At 43.1% G+C, this 20,876-nt stretch overlaps 1 protein-coding gene across 3 annotated transcripts; it reads left to right on the top strand.

Annotated features, from left to right (window-relative positions):
* The first annotated feature begins 434 nt into the window (after window positions 1-434).
* Window positions 435-20,765, top strand: LOC106570453 (TBC1 domain family member 13). Of its 3 annotated transcripts, XR_001320672.3 has the most exons (13): window positions 435-527; window positions 3,396-3,469; window positions 3,628-3,668; window positions 3,800-3,861; window positions 8,986-9,085; window positions 9,250-9,332; window positions 9,607-9,766; window positions 12,991-13,201; window positions 13,615-13,778; window positions 14,076-14,236; window positions 14,514-14,571; window positions 14,687-14,857; window positions 16,431-20,765. XR_001320672.3 is itself a non-coding variant. In XM_014142815.3 (12 exons), the coding sequence occupies exons 1-12, from the start codon at window positions 505-507 to the stop codon at window positions 14,750-14,752; spliced, it is 1,200 nt and encodes a 399-aa protein (XP_013998290.1). In that variant the 5' UTR covers window positions 435-504; the 3' UTR covers window positions 14,753-20,765. The 3 variants fall into 3 exon arrangements, 2 of the variants coding, with proteins under 2 accessions (XP_013998290.1, XP_013998281.1); XM_014142815.3 differs by having other exon boundaries at window positions 14,079-14,236; window positions 14,687-20,765; XM_014142806.3 differs by having other exon boundaries at window positions 14,687-20,765.
* Window positions 20,766-20,876: the final 111 nt, after the last annotated feature.

Here is a 20,876-nt window from a genome sequence, read left to right as displayed (position 1 = left end):
CATTGTTAGTTAAATCCTCTCAACATTTGGGATAGGGAGGGTATCTATCTAACTGGAGAGTTATAATGAACTTGTAACCAGATCTGGCATTGAACACAAAATAAGTGCACGCACTGCACATAGCTAGTGCAAAAAGCAATTCTAATTATTATTTACATAAAATAATGCAAAGTAGTAAAATTACATGAAAATGATTATGCATACATTTGGTGACGGGGCATAACTACAAAAATATAGCAGAGATCATCCAACACTGGAAAGGTGATATGCTCGTGAAGTTTACAGTGTGAGTACAATCAGAAATAGCATTTCAGTCCAACTATGATAAGTTTAACTTCAAGAAAATAAACTTCGAGTATTTTTTTTTACATATGTAATTGGGGCAAATGAATAAGCCATGTAACAGCGCATACTCATTAGAGTAGTTTTTACTAAATATTGTATGTTTCCCCATCGGACTATTTTTCTTGTGGCACACAGGTCTAGCTTTTGGATTCTTCCAACATGTCGAGCTCGTACCGAAGCAGGTGAGGTGTAGATTTGATTTATGAGTGGACAGTGGGCCATAATAACAAATTCGAGGAAATGTCATGTACGTTTGTGTTTTTTGGCAATCTCTTGTGGTGCGTTCTCTGTAGCTAATTGTTCGTGTATTATGTGGTAGACTCCAAAAGCTCTGTAGGCTCACTTTAGCCAACTAGTTAGCTAACGTTAGCTAGCTAGATAGATAACGTTAGCCCGTTGTTTCGACGAAATGGGAAGACATATGTTATCAATATCGATGAAAGTGCTCGCTTCTCTGTACTGTACTACACTGCAGACAATATCACCCCGATACCCTGCTTGAATGAAATAATTGTTTCGTATCTAGCTAACTATCTACTGTATGTGGATAAGAAACATTTTTGCTCAAGCGTAGACACAACTATCATGTTTGTCTATTTCTGTCTATTAATAGTTAGAATTAAAACTCTATACATTTAAACTTAAGGATCCCTAAAGGGCCATTTATTTCGAGGTTTTCAATGAACCAGGTAGTGGCTAACGTTAAACTGTTGAGGAAGGACTGGGCTAAGAGAATGCAGAACTTGTACTACCTAATTCCTCAAATGCAATTATGCAACTTAGGTTACTAACATACCCACATTCTCCACTGATCAAGTTATCACGACAACCTGAGACCACTTTAGACTAGAGACAGTCAAACCTGTCTGTCGTATATGACTTAATGACAGTCAAACCTGTGTGTTGCATTCAACTTAATGTCAGCTATTGATAATCCACAAGACAAAGATAAATACAGACTAGCCTAATCAAGGTACAATGTTGGTATGTTGCGTTACATTTGACCTATACAATGCAAATGCTGACAGGACATCCCTTTCAATCCTTGTAAGACAGGGTCAGTTCAAGCAGGACACACTAATTTACTTGATTTGAATCTATTTAGGGGCCTGCTATTTGTGGCTAAATAAAACTGTTCATATGCCTACTATGGTAACCTATTTTCTGTGATGGCCGAAATGTTGTCAAACTTAGGCTACTAATTATAAAGCTTCCCTTGCTTTTAGGCTACTATTCACTTTTGCTTTTGGACTTTCTTGTTCCAGGAAAATAATGGATCCAATGTTATGATAATAGATCCAATGTTATGAAGGGCAACCCACTTTAGGGTTTAATTGTGACAGCAAATCACTTTTTCCTGGTATTGAAGTTAGTGATCTGAGGTCAGGACTGGTGTCTCGTGAGGGCTGTTGCTTGTTAATAAACAAATGAACTGTATTTCCCTTTGAATAGCGCCGAGCAACTTTGCTGATTGTCTGCAGTTTTAGAGGGAGCCATGACAAACAGGATGTAGCCGTCCAGTAAAAAGATAAATAGCTATTACAGGAGAAAGGCATACTAGATTGAAATCAGAGCTTTTGCTTTGGTTCTCTTCAGTAAGTTAGAACAAAATCAGAATGTCACAGATATAGCTAGGCTATGTAGGATGGACAAATCAGAACGTCACAGATATAGCTAGGCTATGTAGGATGGACAAATCAGAACGTCACAGATATAGCTAGGCTATGTAGGATGGACAAATCAGAACGTCACAGATATAGCTAGGCTATGTAGGATGGACAAATCAGAACGTCACAGATATAGCTAGGCTATGTAGGATGGACAAATCAGAACGTCACAGATATAGCTAGGCTATGTAGGATGGACAAATCAGAACGTCACAGATATAGCTAGGCTATGTAGGATGGACAAATCAGAACGTCACAGATATAGCTAGGCTATGTAGGATGGACAAATCAGAACGTCACAGATATAGCTAGGCTATGTAGGATGGACAAATCAGAACGTCACAGATATAGCTAGGCTATGTAGGATGGGCAAATCAGAACGTCACAGATATAGCTAGGCTATGTAGGATGGACACAACTCTCTGATGTTGTAAAGCTAACCCTGTCTGTTCTACATGCACCTCTTTCTATAAGCGAACACTGAGCGTTCAGCTTTAGCCAAAGCCCCGCTGTGTAGCCTAAGCACTGCTGTATAGCCTAAGCCTTTAATACTTTTGGGCTAAATCACAACAATCAATCAACCCCAATCTATTTTTGATTTCCTCAGGGAGAATCAATGCTTATTTTCCTGTTAGTGGTAATGTAGCCTAACCACCACACCAATGGGTCCTGTGATATGGCTCAATTATCAGCTGATCATGACAGGAGGACAGACAGCCTGCATTGATCATGAGTTCACATAGGTGTCACTGTCCCCATGCAGTCCAGCTGTCAGGAGGATGTTTGCATGTATAAGCTAGTGGCGGTACTGTATATTTAATGAGTAATTCAAGTGTTACAAACTGTTAAAGGGGCATTCTGCCAAGGTCCCTCCATTTAATATGCTTTTTTGTACCATAAGAACAGTTGGAGCAGGTTGTGTTGGTAAATCTGCATTTCAAAGACTGTTACCTTAGCAGCTGTCTGAGGTGGAAGTGGACAAATCAATTATGTTGTACTGGGGGTCTATGGCTATTGGTACCAAGTTAGTGGGGAGGGGCAATTGGTCAGAACCCCCTCCTTTTCTAGCCACACGAATGACTCCCCAGGGAATGTATAAGGTAACACATGAAACTGTGCTGCCCTGTGTAGATTGCATCTTTCCTTCTCATAGATAAATAATCATATGAGTCTACCCACCTACAACACCCTCTCCTGTTTGTCGGTCTGCTACATGTGCATAATCTGAATGAGGCATTATGGGAATGTGTCCCTCCTTATTCTTCATGGGAGGCATTAAGCCATGTCTGTATATTTTAAGATTTACATGAATGCCGCACACAGTATGCTTCTTACACCACAGCCTATATTGATGTTATTTTTCCCTTTCTTGTACAATTAAAGGATCCAGGAATTCAAGGTGGCCTTGAGTGAAGAGAAGCTAGACTTGAATGCACTTCGGGAACTTTGCTTCAGCGGTGAGGAAAAACTTTCTTTCATCTCTAGAATGTAATTTTTTCATGTGTTTTTACTTAGTTTATGTTATGTCTCCTTATTTCACTTTATCTTGTCCTTTATTCATCTTTTTTTTCTGTCATTCCTCCTTCTCTCCTCCACCCTCCTATATCTCTCTCAGGTATCCCATTTGAAGGAGGCATCCGTGCACTTTGCTGGAAAGTGAGTTGCTCCATCCCTTTTAATAGAGATCTACAGTATGTAGTTTTAAGATTAGAAAAACAGGCTGAAACTAATACTATCTGTGAGTGATTGGGATTCTTATTTTGGATGACTTGCTTTCATGTTTCCAGGTCCTTCTTAACTACCTGCCTCTGGACCAGACAATGTGGGACTCCTTTCTCAAAAAGCAGAGGTAAAAACATCTCCAGTACTGGTGGACATCAATTATTTATCAACAGGAGGAATAAGAATAAGAAATTTGTGCACTTGCAAGACCGGTTTGAAATAGGGCTGTGCGATATGGCCCAAAACTCATATTTCTATATTTTTTTTTCAAACTTATGGAAGATTCACGATATACAGTGCATTCGGACAGTGTTCAGACCCCTTCCCTTTTTCCACATTTTGTTACGTTACAGCCTTATTCTAAAATGGATAAAATAAATACAAATCCTCACCAATCTACACAAAATACCCCATAATGACAAAGCGAAAACTTTTTTTTTTTTTTTGATCGTTTTTTTCCAATCTATAAAAATTTTAGCAGAAATACCTTATTTACATAAGTGTTCAGCCTCTTTGTTTATGAGACTCGCAATTGAGCTCAGGTGCATCTTGTTTCCATTGATCATCCTTGAGATGTTTTTACAACTTGATTGGAGTCCCCCTGTGGTAAATTCAATTGATTGGACATGATTTGGAAAGGCACACACCTGTCTATATAAGTTCCCACAGTTGACAGTACGTGTCAGAGCAAAAACCAAGCCATGAGGTCGAAGGAATTGTCTGGAGATCTCTGAGACAGGATTGTATCCAGGCACAGATGTGGGTAAGGGTTCCAAGAAAGTCCCGAAGAACACAGCATTAAAGCGAACTGAGCAATCGGGGGAGAAAGGCCTTGGTCAGGGAGGTGACCAAGAACCCGATGGTCACTCTGACAGAGCATCAGAGTTCCTCTGTGAAGATGGGAGAACCTTCCAGAAAGACAACAATCTCTGCAGTACTCTACCAGTTAGGCCTTTATGGTAGAGTGGCCAGACAGAAGCCACTCCTCAGTAAAAGGCAAACCAAGATTGAACTCTTTGGCCTGAATGCAAAGTGTCACATCTGGAGGAAACTTGGCACCATCCCTACGGTGAAGCATGGGGGTGGCAGCATCATGCTGTGGGGATGTTTTTCAGCGGCAGGGACTGGGAGACTAGTCGGGATCGAGGGAAAGATGAATGGAGCAAAGTACAGAGAGATCCTTGATGAAAACCTGCTCCAGAGCACTCCGGACCTCAGACTGGGGTCAAAGGTTCACCTTCCAACATGACGACAACAACCCTAAGTACACTGCCAAGACAATGTAGGAGTGGCTTCGGGACAAGTCTCTGAATGTCCTTGAGTGGCCCAGCCAGAGCCCGGACTTGAACCCGATCGAACATCTCTGGAGAGACCTGAAAATACTTGTGCAGCGACACTCCCCATCCAACCTGACAGAGCTTGAGAGGATCTGCAGAGAAGAAGGGGACAAACTCCCCAAATACAGGTGTGCCAAGCTTTTGGCGTCATACAAATCAAATCCTATTTTATTGGTCACATACACATGGTTAGCGGATGTTAATGCGAGTGTAACGAAATGCTTGTGCTTCTAGTTCCGAATGTGCAGTAATATCTAACAAGTAGTCTAACAATTTCATAACAACTACCTTATACACACAAGTGTAAAGGAATTAATAAGAATATGTACATATAAATATATGGATGAGAGATGGCCGTGCGACATAGGCAAGATGCAGTAGATGGTATAGAGTATATACAAATGAGATGAGTAGTGTAGGCTATGTAAACACTTTATAAAGTGGCATTGTTTAAAGTGACAAGTTATACATTTTTTACATCCAATTTTTAATTATTAAATTGACTAGAGATTTGAGTCCGTATGTTGGCAGCAGCCACTCAATGTTAGTGATGGCTGTTTAACAGTCTGATGGCCTTGAGATAGAAGCTGTTTTTCAGTCTCTCGGTTCCAGCTTTGATGCACCTGTACTGACCTCGCCTTTTGGATGATAGCGAGGTGAACAGGCAGTGGCTTGGGTGGTTGTTGTCCTTGATCTTTTTGGCCTTCCTGTGACATCGGGTGCTGTCGGTGTCCTGGAGGGCAGGTAGTTTGCCCCCAGTGATGCGTTGTGCAGACCTCACTACCCTCTGGAGAGCCCTGCGGTTGTGGGCGGAGCAGCTGCCGTACCAGGAGGTGATACAGCCCGACAGGATGCTCTCGATTGTGCATCTGTAAAAGTTTGGGAGTGTTTTCGGTGACAAGCCAAATTTCTTCAGCCTCCTGAGGTTGAAGAGGCGCTGTTGCGCCTTCTTCACCACACTTTGTGTGGGTGGACCATTTCATTTTGTCCTTGATGTGTACGCCTAGGAACTTAACTTTCCACATTCTCCACTACTGTCCTGTCGATGTGGATAGGGGGGTTCTCCCTCTGCTGTTTCCCTAAGTCGACGATCATCTCCTTTGTTTTGTTGACGTTGAGTGTGAGGTTATTTTCCTGACACCACACTCCGAGGGCCCTCACCTCCTCCCTGTAGGCCATCTCATCATTGTTGGTAGTCAAGCCTACCACTGTTGTGTCATCTGCAAACTTGATGATTGAGTTGGAGGCGTGCATGGCCACGCAGTCATGGGTGAACAGGCAGTACAGGAAAGGGCTGAGATTGGTCTGAATACTTATGTAAATGTAATATTTCAGTTTTTTTATTTGTTATAAATTTGCAACAATTCTAAACCTGTCTTTGCTTTGTCATCATGCTATTGTGTGTAGATTTTTCCTGGTTAAATTCCCAATCTGGCCCTCATACCATCACGGCCACCTAATCATCCCCAGCTTACAATTAGCTCATTCATCCCCCTCCTCTTCCCTGAAACTATTCCCCAGGTCGTTGCTGTAAATAAGAATGTGTTCTCAGTCAACTTACCTGGTAAAATAACGGTTAAAAAAAATAAAATATACAAATTGATGAGGGAAAAAAGCAATTTAGAATAAGGCTGTAACGTAACAAAATGTGGAAAAAGTCAAGGGGTCTGAATATTTTCTGAATGCACTGTATATCTCAATTTACTTTTTTTCTCCTAATAAGCTTTGTTGTACAATTAAAGGTCAAATACACTGCATTGAAAACAGTCAGCACTAATGTAATGAATTCAGAGCTTGGTAAATTATACCTAGGCTGAATATATTCCTTCCACAACCATAAGACCCACTAATCATTACATTATTTCATCAAAATAGTTGTACCTGCTTTTTTGTTTTTTGCAATTGTCACTGATCTGGCTTTCAGGTCTGTCTATAAAAATGCCCTTTTTGTTACCAGAATGTAACCAGAACCATGCATAAGATTAGAGAATAAACACAGGTTTCATAAACACATTTTATTTATTTATTTAACCTTTATTTAACTAGGCAAGTCAGTTAAGAACAAATTCTTATTTACAATGACGGCCTACCCCGGCCAAACCCGGACAACGCTGAGCCAATTGTGCGTCACCCTATGGGACTCCCAATCACGGCCGGATGTGATGCAGCCTGAATTTGAACCAGGGAGTGCAGTGACACCTCTTGCAGTGAGATGCAGTGCCTTAGACCGCTGCGCCACTCGGGAGCCCAATCTCTCAAGCACAAGCCCACGTGATAGTGATTAGCCAGCTAATATTTATATTTCAAATTTATCCAACTTGGATCTAGGTATAATTAAACAAGCTCTGAATTCCAGCTAACAAGGCAAAACAGTTGAATAGTTATGAACACAACCTTCTGTCCATCTCAAAGTGTTTAAAAGGATGCTACCCTGTCCACTTGGTTCAGATGTTGAAATCAATTGGTCTTCCTTAATTCTCAGAATGAGAACAAGTTGCCAATTCCTTATAATTGTTTTATGCTTATTGCACATGTATAAAACACAGACTAAACAGCTAGTATAACAATCTTTATTTGACTAAAATGCTGCTAGAAATACATGGTACCGTAATGCGCACGTGCAACAAACTGAGCATACATTTTCCAGAATGAATGTTCATTGGTACATACATTTTAGTAGTTTCTGCTCTAAATTTGAGTAGTTGAAACATAAGCAGGTATGGTTCGAAAGGTTAAATTCTCCTCTATTATAGTAAAATAATGTCTCCATATGTTTCGGCGTCCATATGACCGATTTCTGTTGAACCAAACCTAAAATGCAAATAGCAAGTTGTAATGGTTTGTCAGAGAGGTGATCTCTCACCTGGGTTGTTGTGAGTGGTAGGGGGAGGGGATGGATGAAAGAGGCAAAATGAGAGGTTTCACTCTCGCAAAAATCTGTCGCCTGCCTTCCCGCCTTTGGAACAGCGACTCCCATTGTTAGGGCGGAGACATGAGCATCCCGTCATTACATACAGATGTCTGGTGTAAATGAGTAGGTGCACAGCACAGAAGGAGCGAACGACAAGAGAACAAAAAGACCAAATGAGAACAAGCGGTCATAAACGCTCCTAAAATGAAAAATACAAAACTTGATTCAGGCATTTGGAAAGTCTAATTCATTCGATATATCGCCCAGCCCTAGTCTGAATGGTTAAAGGGAAAATGAAACCATCTCTAGATGTAGTGACTTTTGACTCAGCCCTTTGAGGCCTTTTTATATAGATCATTAGAACATGAACTGATCAAGACTGAGCCACTTTGTATATCCTTCCATCTCAGCCTTTTAATCAATGACAGAATTATACCTTGGTAACTAACCAATTCTTGGTCAAGTATATCCCCTGTCTCGCTGGAGTTTACTTTGGGAATCTTTTCTGTTGTTGTTGATTTTACCAAACGTTCCTAGACATCAGCTGATTCATAATGGAACCTGGCCTGTTAAAATATCACACTAGAACACAACACACCCGGCTCAGCACAGCTATATCGGGTCGGCTCTGGACAGGGGATACGGTGGTGGCGATTCTGCTCCTTCTATTGGCTCCCTCTTCACTGAATTATTGAAATCCTTTGACTGTTTGATTGAGCCTGCCTGGAATGCTTTGAATGGCCCGTCCCGAAACAACCCCTAGCCCCTAGTCAATTCAGAATTCTGTTGGTATAAGAAATATGGCAGCATGTCCATGATGATGTCATTTTGCTGAGTCTAGTAAATTTCACTAAGTCCAATTGTCGGTCAAATTGAACTCCTGAAATGAGACCATTAGGATTAGCTGACCTCCGATAGTCACGGACTCTTGCGTTAATCCACAGACGTTGAGATACAATAGAATACTGTTCTTAAAATGTTGTATTTAATTCTGTGCCCACAGGGACGGTTATTCCCAGTTCCTGAAGGAGATGATTATCCAGCCCGGCATCGCTAAGGCCAACCTGGGCCTCTCCAGAGAGGACGTGACCATGGAGGACCACGTGAGTTCCTCCTCTCCCTCCTTCTTTACCCCCCCCAAAATAGACCAATTTCCTACTCTGATACACACTGCTGGGTTGTCTCGGCTAATCCACAGGAACTTTCACCTAATTTTCCCATACATTAATTTTAATTCTGTTTTTCTGACTTTCTTTCAATCTCTCAGCCTCTCAACCCCAACCCAGAGAGCAAGTGGAACAACTACTTCAGAGACAACGAGGTGCTGCTGCAGATTGATAAAGATGTCAGGTAGGTAGCTTGGCAACAAGGTAGGCACTTCTTTAGCTGACTGAAGTGAATATCTCCTTGTATTATAAGTAACTCGTCCTCCGGAGCAGGGGCGAGCATTAATGAATAGTCTATTAATGTATTCCAGTAGCCTGTCATGGAAGACCATCTCTAAATAGGCAGAAGGTCAGCAGCAGTGGCTCTCTCTCATGGAAGGAAGTCTTCTATTCCACAAAGGACAAAGAGGATTGTAACTATTAAGTGCTAACTAACTAATGTATTTCTGTAATGGCAGGCGCCTGTACCCAGACATGGCCTTCTTCCAGTGGCCCACAGACTACCCCTGCCAGCTGATCCTGGACCCCCAGAATGACTATGAGACCCTCAGGTGCCGTGTGGAACAGACCACCCTCAAGGCCCAGACCGTGGACCGCAACCGCAGCGGGGTCACCAACGTGAGTCTGACCATCAGAGAGAGAAAGTGTGTGTGTCTGTTTCATTTGGCAGGTAGCCTAGCAGTTGAGCGTTGGGCCACTAACCGAAAGGTTACTGGTTCGAATCACCGAGCCGACTAGTTGAAAAATCTGTCGACGTGCCCTTGAGCAAGGCACTTTACCCTAATAGCTCCGCTAAGTCGCTCTGGAAAAGAGCATCAGCTAAATGACTAAAATGCCAAATGTGACGAGGAATACCTGTGTAAGAATGCTGTTCATCAACTACAGCTCAGCCTTCAACACCATAGTGCCCTCCGAGCTCATCACTAAACTCAGGGCCCTGTGTCTGAAACCCACCCTGTGCAACGGTGTCCTAGACTTCCTCACGGGCCGACCCCAGGTGGTGAAGGTATGCAACAACACCTCTGCTACGCTGATCCTCAACACACTGATCCCCTCCTGTACTCCCTGTTCACCCACGACTGCGTGACCACGCACGCCTCCAACTGAATCATCAAGTTTGCTGACGACGACCTGATTACCAACAACGACGAGACAGCCTACAGGGAAGAGGGGATTGCCCGGGCAGAGTGTTGCCAGGAAAATAACCTCCCTCAACGTCAACAAAACGAAGGAGCTGATCCTGGACTACAAGAGATAACAGAGAGAGCACGCACCCATCCACATCGACACGCCCCCCTCCACATCGACACGCCCCCCTCCACATCGACACGCCCCCCTCTACATCGACACTCCCCCATCGACACGCCCCCATCCACATCGACGATGCTTCAAGTTCCTCGGTGTGCACTTCACTGAGGATCTGAAATGGTCAGATCACACCTACAGTGAAGAAATTTGGCTTGGCTCCTAAGACCCTCAGGAATTTCTACAGATGCACAATTGAGAGCATCCTGTCAGGCTGTATCACCGCCTGGTAGAGCAATTGCACCGTCCGCAACCGCAGGGCTCTCCTGAGGCTGGTGCAGTCAGCCCAACGCGTAACCTGGTGCACACTGCCTGCCCTCCGGTGTCACAGGAAGGCCAAGAAAATCATCTAGGACCTCAGCCACCTGAGCCACAGCCTGTTCACCCTGCTGCCATCTAGAAGATCATCTAGGACCTCAGCCACCTGAGCCACAGCCTGTTCACCCTGCTGCCATCTAGAAGATCATCTAGGACCTCAGCCACCTGAGCCACAGCCTGTTCACCCTGCTGCCATCTAGAAGATCATCTAGGACCTCAGCCACCTGAGCCACAGCCTGTTCACCCTGCTTCCATCTAGAAGATCATCTAGGACCTCAGCTACCCGAGCCACAGCCTGTTCACCCTGCTGCCATCTAGAAGATCATCTAGGACCTCAGCCACCTGAGCCACAGCCTGTTCACCCTGCTGCCATCTAGAAGATCATCTAGGACCTCAGCCACCTGAGCCACAGCCTGTTCACCCTGCTGCCATCTAGAAGATCATCTAGGACCTCAGCCACCTGAGCCACAGCCTGTTCACCCTGCTGCCATCTAGAAGATCATCTAGGACCTCAGCCACCTGAGCCACAGCCTGTTCACCCTACTGCCATCTAGAAGATCATCTCGGACCTCAGCCACCCGAGCCACAGCCTGTTCACCCTGCTGCCATCTAGAAGATCATCTAGGACCTCAGCCACCTGAGCCACAGCCTGTTCACCCTGCTGCCATCTAGAAGATCATCTAGGACCTCAGCCACCTGAGCCACAGCCTGTTCACCCTGCTGCCATCTAGAAGATCATCTAGGACCTCAGCCACCTGAGCCACAGCCTGTTCACCCTACTGCCATCTAGAAGATCATCTCGGACCTCAGCCACCTGAGCCACAGCCTGTTCACCCTGCTGCCATCTAGAAGATCATCTAGGACCTCAGCCACCCGAGCCACAGCCTGTTCACCCTGCTGCCATCTAGAAGATCATCTAGGACCTCAGCCACCTGAACCACAGCCTGTTCACCCTGCTGCCATCTAGAAGGTGGAGACAGGACTGGTGCATCAAAGCTGGGACCGAAAGACTGATAAACAGCTTTTATCTCAAAGCCATCGGACTGTTAAACAGTCACCACTAGACTGCCTCCGTCCAGTACCTTTCCCTCTGCCGGTAGCATACTCTTCCCGTTAGTCCCTGTCACTAGCCGGCTACCACCGGGTACTCTACCCTGCATCTTAGGGACTGCTGCCCTATGTACATAGTCATTGAACACTGGTCACTTTAATAATGTTTACATACTATTTATACAGTATATCTACTGCTATTCAAAATGTTTGATCATTAAAAAAAAAAGGATTATTGTGCTTGTTTGCATTGATTGATAGGAACTAGGAACGTATGCATTACACTGCAACTGACATAACACCTGCTAAACTGTATATGTACTGCAACTGACATAACACCTGCTAAACTGTATATGCATCCAAGAAGATTTGATTTGTCAATGCTTCCACTCCCATAGGTGGCAGGGCGACCTTGTTTAGGTAACGCTAGGGAAAGAACTATTCAGTTGGCAGTAGTGCTGACCCTACTACCCTGTGTTATGTTCATTCCCCCACCCTACTGTTCTGCTTTAAGCAATGCGGTCACGATGCACAAGCTGTGGTGAGTATGCAAGGTCTCGGCAAGTTTGGCAAGGGGGATACTACAAAGCAGGATCAATGAGTTGGCCAGCTAACTTGCATAAATATTCTGAAATAACTTTTTATTTTTTAGAAAGTTGAGTTTGAAATTGGCATGGTGTGTTTTGTGTTGTTCGAGTTAATTACATCTAAGTTTAGCTTTCATAATGAACTAGAAAATCAATAGTTATTTCTGGTTGTTTATTGAAGTTAGCTGGCTAACTCATTGATTCTACTTTGTAGTATACCCCACTGATGTTGGCTTGATAGCCCTATTTAACTTATGGGTGTATTTGGCTTGTGTTCATTTCCATTCTATAACAATTAGAATGGAATTTGAATTCCAATCTTTATGGATTCCCCTCGCCAATGCGTTTCTTCCATGGCGAGAGCTGTCATGCTGCTTTGATAACTGTTGCTTGTGGATAAGCAATATGGTAGAAATGTTGTTCATATTGCTCATACCCATCTAATCCTTTCAGATCTACACAAGCGCCTGCCTCGGGGGGTAGGTTGTTTCTGGACTGGGCCTAACCACCCCTCTCTCTCCTACCCATTCTCCCCTCTCCTCTCTACACACCCTTTCCCCTCTTTACCTCCCCCCTCTTCAGGTGAGCTCCCCGGGCAAGGCCCTAAACCTGTACCCTTCCAACGAGTACGAGGTGCTGCCCAATGGCTGCGAGGCCCACTGGGAGGTGGTGGAGCGCATCCTGTTCATCTACGCTAAGCTCAACCCGGGCATCGCCTACGTGCAGGGCATGAACGAGGTGGTGGGACCCCTCTACTACACCTTCGCTACCGACCCCAACGACAAGTGGAGAGGTGGGTGGAGGTGTCTTGGGAGCAGAGCAGAAGACACCTCTGTAGTGTAGATGGACTAATAAAGTACTATTCTGTTGTATTAATGGCAAATATCAGCTCTATTTGCTGCTAATTTTCTCTGATAGTCCCATTGCACTAGTCTCTGCATCAGAGTGCTAATGTTCTGTGATGGAATGGGTGTTCTGTGATGGAATGGATCAAGCTAACTGATTCAGCACTGCCACCTAGAGGACAAATGAGGGACCACCCCTTCTTCCTGATCACTTCTAATTCTCAGATATTTATTGCTTGACCTCCATTTAGAAGTATTTTATTGTCTGTCATATATAGACAGACAGACACAATTGACACTAGTTAGGACACGATTGACTGATTGATTGACTCGTTTACTAATTGACCGTCCAACCAATCAGAGCACGCCGAGGCGGACACCTTCTTTTGTTTCACCAACCTGATGTCGGAGAACCGGGACATGTTCATCAAGAGTCTGGACGACTCACAGTGCGGCATCACCTACAAGATGGAGAGCGTCTACTCCATGCTCAAGGAGAAGGACATGGAGCTCTACATTAAACTGGTGAGCAAAGGACTGCTGGGCCCAGTCCCAAAGCCATCCCTATGCCCTTTCCCTGGGCCCTTGTTGACTCGTCTTCACGGATCTGAAAGGATACAAGTTCATAGGGATATGGGGAGGAGTGGTATAGGGGGGGTTACACATTTGATCTGTTTACCCATTAATTTTCCCCATGCACCTCCTAACCAAAACCAACACTTCGTTTGATGAATTCTTTTAGTGGGATAATGTTATGATGTTTGTAGTTATTATTGAGGCTAGTTCAATCTTTCAACCCCCTAACTCCCTTCTCTTTAACAGCAGGAGCAGAACATCAAGCCTCAGTACTTCACCTTCCGCTGGCTGACCCTGCTGCTGTCTCAGGAGTTCCTCCTGCCCGACGTCATCCGCATCTGGGACACGCTCTTTTCAGACCAGGACCGCTTCAACTTCCTCATCCTGGTCTGCTGCGCCATGCTCGTGTGAGTTCCCGTCTGTCCTCCCTAGCCACGAACCACAGCCCCCTGGGCTGGAACGCCCCTAACCCCAGATTGATCCCAGCCCCAATTCACCAAGTCTGTTGAATTGTACATGGACAAGAATGCAATGAAATTCCGGAATTGACTTGAATTTGGATGGAATTGGATAAGATTTGGGTGGAATTGGATACTAGTAAGATGCGTGTCTGCATCTTACCATATGATATGCATTGTTTGTTATTTCTGTTCTGATTAGCATGCCTGTCCTGTGTGGTTTCAGACTGATTCGAGATCAGTTGCTGGCGGGAGACTTCACGATCAACATGAGACTGCTGCAGGTAAGACCATCTGAAAGGATCTATTCAAATACAGTGGGGCCAATGTAGGAAATGTTTTAGGCGACTAAGGTGGTTTTACTTCACGTTTTAGCTGATTGTCTCTGGTCTTCTTCAGGACTACCCCATCTCAGATGTCCACACCATCCTGGCCAAGGCCAAGGAGCTTCAGGATGGGTCATAGCCACCCCTACCTCCCTTCTCCCTCCCAGGATGCACCATTAAAACTGATAACCCTGGGCACAACAAAGGAGGGAGAGGAAGACACCTGGCGCCGGGTTGGTGCAAGGTTGGTCGGAGAAACCAAACTCAGTACTTAGGCTTGTCGTGTCACTCTCACGGCCTGACAGTTTTTCCACTGGGAGGGTGTGTGGCCTCAAGCTATTTATTTTTGCACTGAACACTTGAAAAATAGTGTACAAATCTGCATATATGAAGCAGAGAAACCACAGTAACAATTACAACAGAAGCATCATTATAAAGTCTGCCAGGGCTAATATAACACTCCCAGGGTTTCTTTTTAGTGGGATGGGAATAACTTTTATTTTTATTTTTTTTACTGTCTAAGTGAACATGGTTTTTTTATCATTAAGATGAAATATAATACTTCCTTGTAAAGACTAACCACAACAACAAAATGTCCAGAGGCAAAAATGTTGCCACAGAGCGTGTAGGGTTTGCTTTAAAGTATAGATTGTTATGACATTGGGCCTCAACGCAAGCATCCTCTCTCTCTGTTTTCATGACCATGCTCAGATATTTACTCTACGCACATGAGCTACATGTCTGGACAGTTTTTATAGCTGGTTGTAATCTGATTTTGTGTCTATGGAATCGCCAATAGTAATGTATGTTCGCTGTCAAATCAATGGGGTGTGAAACTTGTTTTATCATTTTTTTGGTGTGTCATGTAGCAGAAGCTCTTATCCAGAGCGACCTACAGGTGCAATTTGGGTTTAGTGCCTTGCTCAAGGGCACATCGGCAGATTATTCACCTAGTCGGCTTCGGAGTTCGAACCAGCGACCTTTCGGTTACTGTCCTAACGCTCTTAACCACTAGGCTACTTGCCGTCCGACCCACTAACCTAACTGAAATTGATACATTGATGACGATGATAAGGTTGCTTTTGATGTGAGGGCATTACTAAGCAAACAAATCAATCCAATTAAATTGGGCATTCATTTTTTAATAATATATTTTGACTTATCTCTGGTCGCATTGAGCGGCCAGAATAAACCAGAATACATTGAACGACAATGACATCTTGTAAATGAAGCATAAGACATTTTGCTCTGCATACTGCAAGATTATTACAGAGAACAAATGATTGATAATAGTAGCTGAATATTTATCATGGATATATGAATGACATTGAATAGCTATGATAACATTTCTGTATTCACATAATGGAGTTGACAGATAAGAGTTGAAAAATAACAGATTTAATTACTTAAAATCACCATGATTGAATGTTATAGATTATATATATTTTTTTTAAACGCTAAGACTTACCACAAAGCTAAGACACCCTTGACATGTATTTACCTTTTCAAACAGTAGGACCTGCATAATAATGTGATACTTTAAAGTACACAGATAATGACTTGCTTTGTTTTCATCAATATTGTTAGAATGATACAACAGTTACCTTTTTACTGTTTGCGTTTCAGTAGCATTCCCTAGAAATTCCACGTATCACCATCCCTTTCAGTGGCAAGATGGTATCAGTCTACATTCTAACACTATTTCAGTGGCAAGATGGTATCAGTCTACATTCTAACACTATTTCAGTGTCAAGATGGTATCAGTCTATATTCTTTTCTTTACATATTTTTCTTCGTGGTCTCCAATTGTCTCATAGCTGCAACTCCAGTACAGTCTCGGGAGAGGCGAAGGTCGAGAGCTGAGCATCCTCCGAAACACAAACCAACCAACTGCTTCTTGACACAATGCCCACTTAACCCAGAAGCCAGCCGCACCAATGTGTCGGAGGAAACACTGTACACCTGGCGACCGTGCACTGCGCCCGGCCCGCCAAAGGATTTGCTAGTGCGCAATGGTACAAGGACATCCCTGCCGGCCAAACCCTCCCCTAACCCGGACGACACTGGGCCAATTGTGCACCACCCCATGGGGCTTCCAGGTCGCGGCCGGCTGCGACAGAGCCTGGACTCAAACCCAGAATCTCTAGTGGCACAGCTACTATTGCACTGCGATGCAGTGTCATAGACCACTGCGCCACTCTGGAGGCTTCAGTCTACATTCTAACACTATTTCAGTAACAAGATGGTATCTTCCTACTGAAAAATTGCCTAGACAGGAATTGGTACAAATTGACAGTCTGTGACTAGCGACGGTTCAATGTGGCTTTATTGTACTAAAGTGAGGTAGTAAAAGATACTGTGCTGAGTATTTTGACACTCTGAATGAAATGGGAACACTCCTAGTTCAAACAACTTGGCTTGGTCGATCAGTGTGTCTATAATCATGTCTTGATCTTAAAGGCCCAGTGCAGTCAAAAACTTGATTTGCCTGTGTTTTATATATATTTCCACACTGAGGTTGGATTCATACTGACATTGTGAACATTTTGATAATGCCCTTTTAGTGTAAGAGCTGTTTTGAAAATACTTCTTGAAATGTCAGCTTGTTTTGGTGGGAGGGAGTTTTGGCCTTCCATGTTGACATCACCATGTGGTGAATTGGTTAATAGACCAATAAGAAAGATTTCCAAACCTCTCTGCCAATAACAGCTAGTTTTCAGTTCCCCCTCCCTAGTCAGAACACTCCCTGACAGTCTTAGCCAAATTCTTGCTTGAGAAATTGCTCTTTGCTAAGAAGCTATTTTTTGTATTTTTGACCATTATAATTTAAAACAATCACAGTAAGGTACTTAATTGTTACGTAGAAATTATTTGATACTAATGTAAAAGAAAAAAAAACAGCTGCATTGAACCTTTAATGAATGTATATAAACAGTGACAAATCCCCCCTTGAAGGTTCAGTAATGACAACGAAGGAAAGTCTTGTCTTCCTGTGATTCACAAACGTTTGTTGTCAATGATGAATGGTTCTCTAGCATTTTCTCATTCTTGTCTTGCTCTTTCACAATTTTTTTCCTTTCCTTTTTTCATTTTTTACATGCCTCTTGCCTTTCTCCCACCTCTTCCTCCCCTCCTTGCCCTGTGATTTTGAGGGCTTGTCCAGGATAGGGCTAGCAGCAAGACAGTAGGCCCCGTGCCACAGTCAGCCTGCCAACCACCATGCACTGCCATTCTCCCTCTTATCATATCGCTCTGTTTCTCATCCAGCAGACATTCCATTTTTGGACCACAAATGATCTGTTTTACAGCTATTTTGAGACTGTTTTAGAAAGCAGCTCACTGCCTCTGGTCTCTCATCTCTGCCAACCGTTTGACGGTAGACAGCAAATCCTATGTGGCAAAAAGCTACTATAATTGTAGACTTGAGAATAACAGGGCTAGATAGGGAGAATGCATAGTCATCATGAAATATAAGAATATATTTTGTAACCCTGCATGTCGATGGCTTTTTCTGTAACGTTTTTCCTCCGTTGAATTTAACATGGCTGAACAGTCTTTTGTCGTTGTCTGTTTGTTTGTTACTCGCACCACAATGTCCTTGGTGTCAGATGAATGTTTGTCATGCCACTGCTACACAGGGCAACAATGTAAATTGTCCAGCGTGTTGTGCTCTGATTTGACCCCATCCTCCATTGTCTTAAAAATCCATAACGTCTTTGACTATGTGGAAGGACAACATTGCATTGTTGCCAGTGGCGATTATATAAATGTGTATAGTGATTACATCAGGAATTTGACAATGCTATGTGTAGCCATATTCTCTAAGGGTTCTTATTGTGTATTTTCAGGCCCTTTTTTATAAATGCCAAGTGCGCAACAAGTACAGTTTTTACTTTACACCCTTTCCCCGTGTTGCTTTCCCTCATTTCTCCCATTCTGCTCTCTCCCTCTTCCTGTCCATCTCTTTCCCTTCCTCCCTTCTGTCCAACTCTCTCCCTCCCTTCTTTCCAACTCGCTCTTTCCACTCTCACGTTCTCCACCCCCTCAGTGCTGTGGTTTAATGTAGCCCACAGAGCCCCAGCAGTGTGGGGTTATTAGTAACACATGGGGGTGTTTCCTCCATCCATATTGGTTTTGTAAGGTGAGGTCACCAATGGCTCTGCATCTGATGAAAAGGGAGAGGAGCGCGCTTGTAGAAGAAACATGTGGGGGCGTGAAGCAGTGTAAGAGGGGAGAGAATGGGACACAGGCTCTTTGCTACAGAGCTCTGAAGTCTGTAGGCTAGGCCAGGAAGAAAAACAATATTTTGAAAAGTATTAAAAGATTTATGAGGTTTATATTGTCTACACCCACCACAAAGATGGTGTCGTTGTTTAGCAGACAAGTGGGTTAAGTAAAGCAGAACAATAGTAGTCCCACCTTTTTTCAAAGTTTTTCTTTCGCAAAATAAAATATAGGCATGTGAACTTGGTCCATCTGGTTCTTGGTAATGGGCATCATAGTGAATTTGTAGACAACTGACAGGTCAGAGAAAGGTCAGCTTCTCTCATGGTAACTCTCTAAAATCCTTTACATGAGAGACATGCTACCAGTCAAACTGTTTCCGGTGGAAAACTGTAGAAACACTATTTTTGTTTATAGTCATGATGATTCTGATTGGTTGACTGACTGGGACAAAATGGTCGCTCCTCTCATCCAACAAACATATTTATCAGAGTGCATTGTGGGTAGTTGGTGACCGGGGTGAGTAGCAGCATGGGGTTGTAGCATGTGTCCACTTGCCTGGCACATCAATGTTTCTGATACAAACTGTTTCCTCTCACCCCTTCTGTTTAATAGCTTGTGAAATAGGAGGTAAAAGAGAGGCGTCATGTTTAGATCGATCGTCTGTGCTTTAAGGGCTCTTAGCCAAGGGAGACTTAATCCCAACAGCATCTTCCCTGGTGAACTTGAGGGATTGGCTGAGTTCCAACGCTTCTAAATCACTTCCTTTCCATGTGATGTCTCCTCCCTCTCCTTAAAGGAAAATTCCACCCCAAAACCTATCTTTTGGTATTTGTTTCATTAGTCCATTTTTGATATAGTCCCAAAAATGTTTTGCATGTCAGGAATCAAGTTTTCAAGATGTATAACTTTCAATATACAGAAATACAGCCGGTATGATAAAAAAAAATGCATCACACTGGCTGTATTTTAAAAGTTATATATTTTGAAAACTTGATTGCTGACATGCAAAACATGCTAGCGCCTTGCCCTAGCTCCGACCTCGTGTTCACACAGCTGAAAGGACAAAACCACGAATTCCAATTTAATTCACTCAATTCAGGTCATAAATTGACCTCAACCCTAGTAGGGAGTGCTCTACAAATCTGTAAAGGTGTAGCAGTACTTTTTTTTTGTTGCTTTTTTTCACTCATCTCATGTGCCTGAACAACAAATGCAAGAAAGAATGATTTGTCTTTTTTGTTTACATTTTGTGTTATTTTTGGGTGGGGAAGGTTTATGTGGGTTTTTTTTGGATCCCCATTAGCTTTTACAGAGGTAGCAGCTATTCATCCTGGGTCCACAAAAAACATGACAAGTAACAAACACTGATACACTGATAGACGAGGACAGTCACACACGGGTGGGATGGTGAGAAAACGGGTCAGAATGAATGTCTAGTAGATAAATAACTTTTCTCCTAACTTATTATATATTTGTGTGGCGGAAAACACCAGTCTCTGGTTATTAACATCAATCTTTACTCTCTCTTTCTAATGATTATCTTATTGCTACTATGTAACATTTGTATTGCTACCATGTTAAAAAGATATTAACCATGGGCAGCATTGGTCTAAGGGATGTTGTAAACTGAAGTAGCTTTTTCGAGCTGGGATATGAAGCGTCCGTATCTGATGTTATTTTTCATGTGTACTCTGCTCTGTACTCTCATCCTGAAACAGTTGAACTCTTTATGAACCGTGTGTGTTTGTTTGTATGCGTAAGTGTATGCTGCGTGTGTATGCGTGTCTGTCTGTATGACTCTCTTGTTTTTTTTTGTTTTTTTTGCATGACTACATTTTTGTATGGGTATATACAGTATCTTAATATTGGAGTTCTATACTGTTTTTTACAGTGTTTGTAACTGCACAATAAATATTTCAAAGATGGTTTAAATCAAATAATTGTGAGATTCTGTCAATTGTATCGGACGTTTTCACTATTTATGTTCTGCTTTTGACCTGTCTTGAAAAAGTATTACTTTAATTTAATTCAATCAT

The sequence above is a fragment of the Salmo salar genome, chromosome 01, assembly GCF_965601325.2.
Source record: "Salmo salar chromosome 01, fSalSal1, whole genome shotgun sequence".
Classification (NCBI taxonomy): domain Eukaryota; kingdom Metazoa; phylum Chordata; class Actinopteri; order Salmoniformes; family Salmonidae; genus Salmo; species Salmo salar.
Note: the sequence above shows the minus strand (reverse complement) of the source record. Positions and strands in the feature narration are given on the sequence as shown.

Excerpts from the sequence above, each read along its gene's own strand:
- LOC106570453 (XM_014142806.3), top strand. The coding sequence starts at position 505 with ATGTCGAGCTCGTACCGAAGCAG. Across the intron at positions 3,862-8,985 it reads TCCTTTCTCAAAAAGCAGAG|GGACGGTTATTCCCAGTTCC; the intron begins GTAAAAACATCT and ends CTGTGCCCACAG. Across the intron at positions 13,779-14,075 it reads TGGAGCTCTACATTAAACTG|CAGGAGCAGAACATCAAGCC; the intron begins GTGAGCAAAGGA and ends TCTCTTTAACAG.